Source organism: Neolamprologus multifasciatus, chromosome 11 (assembly GCF_963576455.1).
Source record: "Neolamprologus multifasciatus chromosome 11, fNeoMul1.2, whole genome shotgun sequence".
Taxonomy (NCBI): Eukaryota; Metazoa; Chordata; class Actinopteri; order Cichliformes; family Cichlidae; genus Neolamprologus; species Neolamprologus multifasciatus.
The window spans coordinates 15,097,388-15,109,689 of record NC_140449.1 but is presented as its reverse complement, the minus strand read 5'-3'; the positions used below and the strand labels follow the sequence as shown (position 1 = coordinate 15,109,689).

At 39.1% G+C, this 12,302-nt stretch overlaps 1 protein-coding gene across 1 annotated transcript in view; it reads right to left on the bottom strand.

Moving 5' to 3' along the window:
* dop1a (DOP1 leucine zipper like protein A) overlaps positions 1-12,197 on the bottom strand; it is a 33,984-nt gene extending 21,787 nt beyond the window's left edge. Inside the window, 14 exon segments of the mRNA XM_085176479.1 lie at positions 973-1,002; positions 2,254-2,371; positions 3,103-3,222; positions 3,698-3,818; positions 3,940-4,054; positions 4,785-4,894; positions 5,758-5,857; positions 6,271-6,369; positions 6,526-6,715; positions 9,668-9,838; positions 9,928-10,012; positions 10,015-10,108; positions 10,275-10,472; positions 12,063-12,197. Of these exon segments, the coding sequence (XP_085032605.1) occupies positions 973-1,002; positions 2,254-2,371; positions 3,103-3,222; positions 3,698-3,818; positions 3,940-4,054; positions 4,785-4,894; positions 5,758-5,857; positions 6,271-6,369; positions 6,526-6,715; positions 9,668-9,838; positions 9,928-10,012; positions 10,015-10,108; positions 10,275-10,412 (1,491 nt within the window). The 5' untranslated portion in view covers positions 10,413-10,472; positions 12,063-12,197.
* Positions 12,198-12,302: the final 105 nt, after the last annotated feature.

Here is a 12,302-nt window from a genome sequence, read left to right as displayed (position 1 = left end):
CCATCGTGGTTGACAGTTGGTTTGAGGTGTTTTTGCTGATTTGCTGTACAGTGGTCCCTCGTTTATCGTGAAAAAATGACCCGCGATAGGTGAAATCCGCAAATCAGCCAACTTTATTTTTTATTTTAAAGGTGAACTGTGTTATAGCGAGGGACCACTGTATTTGTTTTTTATTATATGTGTGGTTTTGGGGTTTTTTTGCATTTTTTTGCAGTTTCTCTGAGCACTGCATGGTCTGACATTGTTGTGAATTTTCTGGGACATCCAGCCCTAGACCCCTGTTTTCGCCATCATAGTTGGCAAAAACAGTAAATAGGTACTTTGTTTTTTCACACATTGCGTCTGCATTTTGGGTTAGATTTTACTCATCTAAGATTACATTTACCCAGTTTTAAGAGCTGCTAAGGACCATATTATTTTATTATTAACTTTCTTTTCTTTACCTTTAGTTCAACAGTTCAAATGGAAGAAAATTGTAGTTTTGTCATTAAATGTATTAAATCTATGCAAGTTGGAAAGTATTTTTACTCAACACACAGATTTATAAAACAAAAAATGCTAACAAAACATATTATAGCACAAGCATTAACTCAAAGAGTAAAATAAAAGAGTCATATTTCTTAATAAATATGTGAGCACTGCAGTAGCATATAACTGCATGCATACTTAAGAAAAAAAGAAAAAGCACATACACACTGGGCAGTGATTTCATTTTCACAAGATCCACACCAAACAGCCAGGTTAAGCTTGCAACACATGTGATGGTATGTCATAATCCATTGGGATCATGTTCATTTCATTTGGGATTAAAATGACATTAAGTGACAACAAGTCAGTCAATTTGAAATGATCAGTCAAAGCAGGGAGGCAACAAAGATGGCCTGAGGGATGTTGGCAGGACGTTGCAGAAATGTTATCGTAGCCTCAGTGAAGCAGGGTGAGGTGAAAAAGCAGGAAAGAGCAGTACTTTACCTGGCAGATTACCCTCATGCTTCTAGTAGGCTTCAAGGAGAAAGAGCAGATAGTTTGAACAGACAGGAGCGAGCAGAGAACGGGCAACATAGCACTCTCACAACATTCTCTCTTTATACACATACACCTGCACGCACGCACGCACGCACGCACGCACGCACGCACGCACGCACACACGCACACACGCACACACGCACACACGCACACACACACACACACACACACACACACACACACACACACACACACACAAGCTTTTAAACAGGGTAATAAAAGAGTGTGGGATTTCCAAACCATTCAGATTGGAAATTCAGTCTAGACAAGCATAATTTTACAAAGATGCAAACAATAGTTTTGGCAGGAAAATGAAAAACACAGGCTTTTTGAACCTGTGCAGTGATGGCACACAAACACACAGAACAGACAGGAGGAAGGCACACACCCGAGTGGTGGCCGTAACATCCCACAGACTGGATGTTACAGAAACAGATCTGAAGGACAAATCTGACAACATGGGTGCAGAATTGTTAATGGCAAAAGTACTTGTAGGGGACATACTGGATAAAAAGAAAGTATGTGAGCCAAGAGAGAGAGACTGAGACTCAAAGCCCAGCAGGGTGACAAAGTACTGTAGGAGAGAGACGACAGGTTGTGCTAGAGATGCAACACCAAAGAAAAAACCTATTAAAGACAGAAACTAAAACATGAAGGTACGGTAATAAAAGAAAGAGCACAGGGTGTCAAAGGAACCTAACACTGCTGTAGTATGAAGCAGACAATGGAGATACTGGACAATGAAAATAACATGTAGAAATGCATGTCCAGCTACAGGTCTGCTGCTATACGTAATAATAGGAACAATCTATACAAAAGGAAGACACACTTCAAACTGCAATGTTTCTGCCATCTATCAGAGTCAGCTCCAAATATGAGCTGGGTGCTGCTCCTAACGTTAAGAGAGCAAAGTCACTAACAAATTTGTTTAAATTAAAACCTTGAAATTGTATCTGGTGTCAACACTCATTTAATTTCAATGATATTGGTACGGACTACAAAACCTCAGATCACTGAAGTTTTGTAGTGTTAAATAAATAAATCTGTAAATGACAAGGTAGCACACAGAAAATAATACAATTGATAAGAAAGCATGAAAATGCTTAGAAATGAGTGAGTGAAGGAAGGAAGGAAGGAAGAAAGGAAGAAAGAAAGAAAGAAAGAAAGAAAGAAAGAAAGAAAGAAAGAAAGAATTAAAGAATTAAAGAAAGAAAGAAAAAGACTCACCAGGGAAACAATATCCAGCAGAAAATCTACCAGCTGACAGAACTCAACCAATAAGAGCTCAGGAGGATCTGCACTCCCAACATGCCGTGTTGCAGTTGCACTGCTGTTCACTGTCCTCCTGCAACAGGGAAACATATCTACTTGAATGTTAGGAACATTTTTTTGCTAAAATGAGAAACATCCTGTCTCTGAGTGAAGCTAAAAAACTAAGAAAGCATTTGTCACTTTTAGACTATATAGACTATATAGACTAAGACTATAGACTATATAGATAGAGTCTTTTTTTTTGTTTGTTGGCTCCCTGTGAAATCCAGAATTGAATTTAAATTGAACTTCCTAACTGGTCCTGAATGACCAGATTTATCTCATCATATCTTAAAGAGCTCTTATCAGGCTTTTCTCCTTTTGAACCAGCTTGTAGTTTGAATTTAGGAGACAGAAACCGTCTCTAATTTAAAGATAATGCTTTTTGATAAAGCATATAGTTAGGACTGGAGAGTAGGTGACCCTGAACCATCTCTTAGTTATGCTGCTACGGGCTCTTACTCCTTTTCTCTCTCTCTCCCCCCCCAAAAAAAACCCCAAAAAAACAACAACAATTTTAAATCTAATATTGCACATCCTCCAGTATTAAGCACCTTGAAACAACAGCTGTTATGAACTGAATTAGCTCCCACTACTGGCTGAAGAGAGCTTTACCACCACAATGAAAACCAAACAAGAATGAAGCATCAAAAGCAAGACAGCAAATTTAGTTTTTAACAGATTTACACTTTTTGATATCAGCAAGATGTGCCTCAATTGCCTTAATTGTATTTTGTATGTCAACATTTATCTTAATATACAAACCTGCAGCACTCCTCAAACCAGTGAGCAATGTAGTCCCACATGTAGTACGGCTCAAACGAATTAAACAGCAAATTGGCTGTTTTTATCAGTTCTGCCGTCTTCTTGTTCTCCCGCAGTTTACTGAGAAAGAAGTCAAAATTAGCATCATGCAGCTCCAGCACAATACAGCATGCCAGTGTTAGAGTAAATGTATTAGCTCCGCAAATAAGAATATTCCATAACAGGTCCAGTACGCTCTGTAGTAAATTTTATTTGTCATTCATTGGAAAAAAAAATAAAAAAAATACTGTATACTCACAGAGGGGATCTTATTATCCCACTGACAAAAGTCCTTTCAGCCAAAGTTAACTAATGTGCTCCCTCCTGTCACTGTCTTGCCCTTAACAGTCTGACCTAATGTATCTGACTGGATGGTTTAAAGTGATTTATGTATTTAATGTACTACTTTTGCTGTGTAAGCTTTATATTGTAAGTCATTATTTCACTATACCAGTGTCCACCGTCACTATTAAATGAGCTGACAAATAAATGAGGCTTTATTTATCATCCCTCATGTCTCAACAGTAAAGAAGGTCGAGTAGTGGATCAGACAGACCTGCTGAGGTGTGTGTGATCTTTGCTGAAGGGACTCTGGTTTTGGAGGTCCAGCTCTGTTCTGCACTGTGTGTGCAAAGTTCGAAACACCTCGATCAGAACGTCTTCCAGAATAGCAGGCCCTTGGATGACACACAAGCAGAGTGTGTGGACACATTCAAAAATTAGACTATTTATATGAAACATAGTGCATATAGGACACTAATTAGACTTCTATTATCTCAACACTAATAAACTGGTTACCAAGCTCTGGTTTGTCCAGTAGACTGATCAGGATGCGAAATGGCTTGAGGTCATGCATGAGGATGCTCTCCTCCTCTCCACCTCGAGCCTTACCCTGCAAAATCCCCACCATTGCCTGAAAAAAATAACCCCACGCATCCACACACACACACACTTTATTACTGCAAGAATCATAAAATATAATTTATATTCATTTGATTTTCATATTCATATTTGTTTATTTTCCATTATGTTTGTCAGAACCAATTTTGTCTTCACAGTGTCGCCCTCTCATTTTTTTTTTCTTTCTGTATGTGACGTGTGTGTTTCACGCTTCGTCTGCCACATCACTGGCAAAGCCGTGGAACAGACGGTCCCTGTAGTACTGACCGTATCCCTACGGAGGGAGCTCTGATTAACTATCTGAGCAGATGGCAAAGGAGGAAATATATATATATAAAAGAGACAAAAAAATAAATTTAAAAAATTAAATAAAATGTAAAAATAAAACTGCTGCTGGCTGCTCTCTGTGCCCACTGTGAGTACCAGAGCACATCACTGAGTTGTTTTTAGCATGGCAGGGCAGATTACACAAGAACTGAGCTGTCTTCAAAGTGCTGGCTGCTGGGAATAGTAGCAGGACATACAGTATCTGCACAGCTAGGGAGAGGTGTGGGAGAAGGATAAAGGGGTTGAAAAAACTGTGTAGCACACAAAAAACAACAACTAAAGATTTTCCCCCCACCACACTGCAGACATGTCTAGTCTCAAGAGACATTGTTTGGGGAATATTTCGAAAATCAGTTTTACACAAAAAACAATTTTTCCATTGGTGACCTGATTATGCAGTCAGCCTGAAAGCTCACCTGGACCAGCATGTCCTTAGAGAAGGTGTTGAAGTAGTGGCTAGCGTGTTCCTCTGGATTGCTCTGTCGAGTGCTACGGGGGCCTATTATCACCCCATTGTTGTCAAAGCCTTTAAGAAAAAAAGTCGTACACTTAGATTCACATTAACATTCAGAAAAAATTCTATAAGACTCAAGCACAGGAAAAGGTGTAAACCCTTTGTTAAAAGAGGAACAAATATAGGTTGAATCTCTCGCTGAGATAAACCTGTGTGTTTTATAGCTTCTTTTACAGTTAGTGGTTGCTCAAGCATTAGTAATATTTCAGCCTCAAATGCAGATCAAGATTTACTAAGTGTGACTAGATTAGACTGGGTCAATCTCCAAAATGACTGAATAATAAAACCAAAACAACATAAGTGCTGCTGACTGAATACTAATCACACTCTCCTGTTTACCTCAACATAAGACTCAGCCTGATTTGTTCCTTCATCATTTCTGTCATTCAGAAATGTTTGTATTTAATGCATTTAACATTGTAAGCTTGCACAGTGCTTTAGTTAAAAAGAATAAGCAGATTCACTTAGTGTCGCCTTTTAATCATGCTGATACTTACCAGTGTGTTTGCCCACAGTAAGTTGCAAACAAGAAAAAATAAAGTAAGACAACAGCCAAAGCAGATACAAGCTTAATGTATTTTGTTAAAAACAGCAGAAACATAGTGTGCACACAGAAGGAGAGTGTTTAAAGCTTTGTGTCTCAAGATTCCTGCCACGGTCTGTGAAACTTGTCTGTTAGTCCTCCTGTATTTACATGAAAGTGGATTTAAGAGTAAGAGTAAAAGTAACCATTTCTTAAGAACCATGCACTTTGACAAATACAGGAAAATCTGGAAAATATCCCCCTATTTCTACAATATTCCACAACTGACATGATGAGTACAAACTGTGATGCATCCGAGTGTCAGTACTGTGTCTGAGCATGGATTTCGCACCCAGGAGCCAGGCGTAGAGTCTGCGGTTGAGGGACATGTCTCTTCTCAAAACCACATGCAAAGCTGCTGACAGGATCCGGATCATGTCAGGGCGAGTTGCCTGAACACAACACACAACAGACCACAATATTTGTCATTGTGTATTTGTCCTTTTTGCACAGATTATATGGTTTTACACACAAGCACAAAGACAATCAAGGCCATCCTAGCCCTGCCAGATCCAGAAATGTTTTTGAGGTGAAGAATTTAACAAGCAGCCAGTAATAGTCACCAAGCTAGCTGCATAAACAGCCTCCTCGTGATCAGATACACACACACACACACACATGCATGTGCAGATGAACAGAAAGACCCAAAGAAACACCTTTAGATTTGAAACAACAAAAAACAAGAACAATAATACTAATGTTACAACGGATATCTTATTATGAGAAGTCCATAGATACTTCAGTCTAAAGTAGACCCAGTGAAACGCTGTTATCATACTGCACAGACCACGCTACTTCCCCCTACCTGGCTCATATGAAAGGGGAAGCAGAAGAGGATCAGGTCCAGAGTGCTCCTCTGTACTAAAACACTGGAGTCCTGGACTGACGTACTGACTGCCTCCACCTGGCAAGAACAGAAACAGAATATTATCCAGCCAGTCCAATCCACTCTAAGCTGTAGTGCATTTTTTTTAACTAGTGCTCTCACTGAAAGGGTCAAGACCTATATTTTTAATTGAAGGACATGCAATGCTGTCATGAGGAATTATCTGCCACGTACCATGAGCTCGATGTCACTACCCATGACATAAAGCTGGTCCTCCATGGAGAGCTTACGGTTGAGGTGCAGAAGTACAAAGGATACCCCTGGGAGACGCACAGAGGGGCTGGTCAGGATGCTGCCCCACAAGGCACTGTAGAAAGCCGACTGTTCCACGGCTGCAGCCACCTTTTCCAACAGGGTGTTGGTTCTACAGGAAGCACAGACGGGTCACAGGGACCAGCCTTAGTAAGCACACACCAGCTTTTACCTCTAACTGGACTGGCGCTAGAAATGATGCAGTCCACAATGCACAGCTGGTACTAAGAAGTAAAAGTCTTTGTCTACATGAGCATCTAAATATCCCAAAGTAAAGGGGGTTTATATGAGTTCCACCACAACCAGGAATCCGAGAACTCCAGAAAGCAAGTGTTCACATTCTCACACTACACTTTAATTATCATATTGCCAATCAAGAAATAAGATATATATATTACTAATGCAACTATATACATAGTAGTATTGATAATGTTATTGCTATTTTTTCCACCAAGATTTAACTGAGAAACAATCCAAGTTAAATAACAAACCATCATAATTTATTAGTCATTACCGAGTCTTCTCTGAAGAGAGCATTTACTGAGACACAGCAGATAATACGGCCCAATAGTGGTGTAACGTCTACTGAACTAACAAGAAGGCAGTATATTTGTGTTTCACTTCAGTTTTGTTTCAGTTAGTTTCAAATGTTACGGCTTGCATCGTTCAGTTTAGCTTTCATTGTTATTACATTGTTAAGTACTCTGAAAAAATGTTTCTTTAGAGTAGTTGAAAACAGTCTCATTGTTAGATTTTAGTCTTTTTAATTATTCTAAAATAGCTGGTATGTGTCAGGGGCAAGATACACGAAGTTCTGAATAAATATTACAGTGCCAACACAACACTGTGGAAATAATTTATAATCATGTAAATGATTATAAATTATCATTTACATGATAATGTAAATGATAATGGCTCTTACAAATATGAATTGTAAGAGCCACATTAAGATGCATATCTTATTTTTTGCTTTATAAAACTTTATTATATGCATAAATATATCCACCATAGCCTACTGATAAATTTGTGAAATCTGTTTTCACAGATTTAACCACAATAACAAAGTATGAAGATATGTTAAAGTTATGACTACAGTAAATTTTGTTTATTTGAAAGCTTTTTTTTTATTTCAAGTAACCAAAATATTTTAAAAAACTTTTTTATTTTATTTTAGGTAAAATATAATTGAACTATAATAACCTTGCACACAAGGTATATAAGACATAAGTTAGTTCTTAGGTTATAATGCAACATGAAAGTCCTTTGAATGAGAAAGAAAATACTGAAACAACAACAAAAATAAATACATAAACAACCTCCTTTTAAAAGTAATTTGACAGAAGCAAAATCTGTTCAGAAAGGAATCACAATGATAATGTATATACAATTACTAACAGGCTGAAAAGACAGCAAACATTCAGATATGCCATAAATAGGCACATTTGTATTCACAAATATTAATTCCATACGGTATTACTTACTGAGACACTGTAACAAAATGGCACCACTGTTTGCATTGGAAACACCTATGCGTTTCCTACTAGAGCATGCTGAAAGTCTACTATATATACACTGTAGGCCAGTAGTACCATCATAGTTTAACTGGAACTGGAGCGCCCCCTAGGGTTTACTTTGCACAGGATGAATACATTTCTGAATACCTGGCCTATCATTTGGCAATAAATGCTAAGATAATCTTTTGATTTGATTGAACAATGAAAAGAATAGATGCCTACTTTCAGTTTTCAAGACAATCTTAGGCTACGTTCACACTGCAGGTCTTAATGCTCAATTCCGATTTTTGATCAGATCCGATTTTTTTGTCTGCTCGTTCACACTACAAATAAAATGCGACAGCAAACGCGCTCCAGTGTGAACGCTCAAAGCGGCCCGCAAGCGCAAAAGAAGCCGTCCCACACAACGCGCTCTGTTTAGATCCAGAGCAAACAATATTGTTTGACTGATGGCCCTTAATATAAAGACTTCGGACTTTACGTTTCCTAATTTTTGCTTTAAGTTATTTTGTTATTTACATAATAATGTAAATAACCTAATAATTATCCTTATTGCTGTTTTAGAGGAGCGGTGCTTCAAAGGATAGTTGCAGATTTCTGTCAGAATCGGCAGATTATACAGTACAAATAAAATGTTCACGTTTCTCCAACGTTGTCTTCCCAACAGTTTCACTAACATCTACACTGGATGGCCAGGAAGCGATCATGATGTCTTCGCGGGCGCTTCTCCAGAGCTGATAATTGGCGTCTGTCTTGTGTCGGTGACGTAAAAGACGGATTTAATGCGACATGACCATTCAAACAGCAGTCGCTTTCTAAAACATTGGATATGTATCGGATTCAGTACCACATACGAAAGTGACCCAGATCGGATTTGAAAATATCAGATTTGCGCCGTTCACACTGTTAGACCATGATCGGATATGGGTTGCATAGGGTCAAAAAAATCGTATTTGATGCGCTTTCACCTGCAGTGTGAACGTAGCCTTAGACTGTTTCAGTGATCATTATGAGACATGAAAATACATCGGTCTAAAGTCCACACTGAGGGTACTAAGTCCTCAGGCTATCCTCTGTTAATAATAGTGATGTTGCAATGACTCACATACCTCATTTATCATTCATATGATCTATTATCACTTCCTTTCCACATTAGGCAATAAAATGCTTTCTTGTAATGCTATCACAGCAATTTAACTCTTTAAAGCCCAGCATATCGTATTTGATATGTGTGTTTTTGAGAGTTTTTGAGACTTCTATATATCATCAGCGGGACTTTTTTGTACCCTTAAAAAATTACATAATTTGCATGACACATTTTAAATACTAAATTGCAAAAATATGCCTTGTGTAGCAAATGTTACACAAATTAAAACTCATATATATGCAGCTGAAATTTAATATATTTTCATATAGTTTGTCTAAAGGTTCAACAAACACTCCATTATCAAAAAATTAAAGATTTCTGGCAGTTATTTCATGGTTTAGTTAAGGGCTACTGTGCACGTCACCATCATTCCAAGTGTTGCTTTTTGTGTTCCTATTCTCACCTGTCATAGTACTCAGAGCCCTCCTCCAGACCAGGTAGGACCCCAGTCAATAGTCCCTGCAGGCCTGGCTTCAGGGTCTTTCCCAGGGGCAGGTAGTAGGTCTCATACAGCCCCAGTAGAACAGGCTTCACTGACATAGCAGCATTGGAAAGTAAAGGGAAAAGCCCAGCACTGTGGAGGGAAACGGCAGATGTTTATTGCTACCCACCTAAAAACCTTGTGACTATCTTGCTTTCTGAGATCTGACAGTGCAGTATTACCTATAAAGAAAAAGGTCTTTGGCCAGCCTCTTAGGTCCTATGATCTTGAAGATGATTTCATAGGTCTCCAAGGCCTTGCGGTGGACCCGCTAGGCAGGGCAGGGTGGAGGCATTGGGCCAACCGTTTGCCTATTGTCAGCTTCTTAGGAACCACTTGGTATTTTGCATTATTCTGCAGAACCTGAGACAGGATTTGAAAACTGACAGCTGGAAGGCTTTTCCTTACAAATCATAGAACCAAAACAAGTGAAACTAAGGCCATTGTACAGACCTGTATGCGTTCCTGTTACAGATGCAGTTAGGCACAAAGCAATCTTTAGAAGAAGCTGAGCCTATAGAACTCTTACCTTATTGAGTTTGCCCAGTGCAGAGATGAGGTCTGCCCACTCACTGGAGTACTCAAAGTTCTTGAGGGCCTTGTCCACTGCTGCGCCATAATTCCTGTACTTGGAGTCACCGAGCAGCTCCAGTTCCTCTGCATTCATTCTCCTGGATGGTAATGTTATGCTAATGTAAAACACCAGCCACACATATGTACATCACACCTGCAATAAAAGAAAGACAACACGAATGGTGACATTAAGCCAAAGTGTTATCCTCTCCGTGCCTCATCATGAAACAAGAAGCCTGAGTCTGCAGTATCAATTAAATGTTCAGATAGCTCCAGAGTGAAGCTGGAGCCATTTTATCGAATCAGTCTGACATGAGTAGCCATTATCGTATTTACTCTTAGGAAGGAAACACGGCAGCAGACACGGTGACCTCCCCACAAACATCTGCAGAATTTAGAGAAGGAGATGGCACTGCTGCTGTGAGTCCTACAAGGCAATAGTTCAAGAAATCCTATTGTCTAAAAGGAATGGGGTTCCAATAAGCAGATTCCTGAGGCTGGTTAACAGGAGAGGGATGAGTCTGACTAGAAATTTATAAGTAACGGCCTAACCGTGAAATGGCCTTTTGTTTACACACAAGCAGCTGTCAGGTCTGCTCCCTGTGTTACAAAGCACTATACAGGCTGACAAACCACCATTAAATCATAAACACTGTTAGACCGGGAACAATTCCCTTCTCTTTATATGGCATTTTATACATAAAAATACCTAAAAACCCTAATAACATTCAAAATGTATTGCAACATTAATAAGCGCATCCTCTCTTTCTTAGAATACACCAAAGCTGCTGATCACACTCTACTTAAATTTGGATATGAATGCATCTGACGCACACATTCATCATATAACTAATCTGAATATTTTGGAGAAAATGTAAAACAACAACAATGTCGTCAGTATACACATTTATACATATGCTGACTAAGCTGTACATAATAAAACTAATAACACTGCAATATGCCAATACCTGCGCAATAACACTCATCTTCTGAGTTACATCCTGTTTTTTCCTCTGAAATTTGTAGTGTAGCAGCTAAAAGTGACAAGTGGAATCAGTGGGAGAAACTGATGTTAGACAAGTCATATGTTACATTAGGAGCTATGTGTACTATATGGCTATCTGCACTTGTTTATTTACATCTATAGTGGGTTTAAAGCCACAGACTTTTTCTAGACCAGGCCCTCTTGTCTTGTTAGAGGAGGGATTGTGACACAAGTATAGGCGTATAGGTGAGCCTTCCTCCACAATGCGGTCATTACTAATTAATGTTTTTAATCACACCTGTGTTTCTTCTGACGTCACGTCGAACCAAGTATAGCTGTTTTTCTCCACCTAGGAGAAGCAGACTTTCACTTGGGCTGAGGTAGCTGTGTAGTTTAAATTTCAGGGAAATGTAACGTTACGATAAGGAGCTAGCTCTGAAACCTGGAAGTTGTGCTCTCAGACAAACTTCTGTACAGCTTTCAGCAATGAAAACAACAACAACACCCCCACAGTGGAACAGTACCTCTCTCCTGTGCGATGGTTGCTGCTACCAAAGTATGACAACGTAATGCTACCTGAATAACTACCCTTTTACACACGGAATATTCCCGAAACATTACAACTAACCCCATTACCGTTACTGCCTGTTACAGTAACCCAGCAGCCACAACGTCATTAGCCAGGTGAGGTTATTTCAGCCAGCGCAGGTCGTGTGACACTTTATAACGTTGAAATTGAAGAACACATAAGAAGCTTACCTTTGTAGGGCACTGACAAACGACTGTCATTCATTCGTGTATCCCGTTAAACGAGGAAAAACCAGCTGACAGCATCAATAATGAGTCGAAAGCTAGCTAATGTTGGTAGCACGTTATTTTAAATGATGGGCCCGGCTACTGTATCAGGCGTTCATGCGAACAACAAATCAGACCCGTTGACAAGATGGCTTTGGAAGCAGACAATAGGTAATTATATTCTACATATTCTTTTTTTTCTCT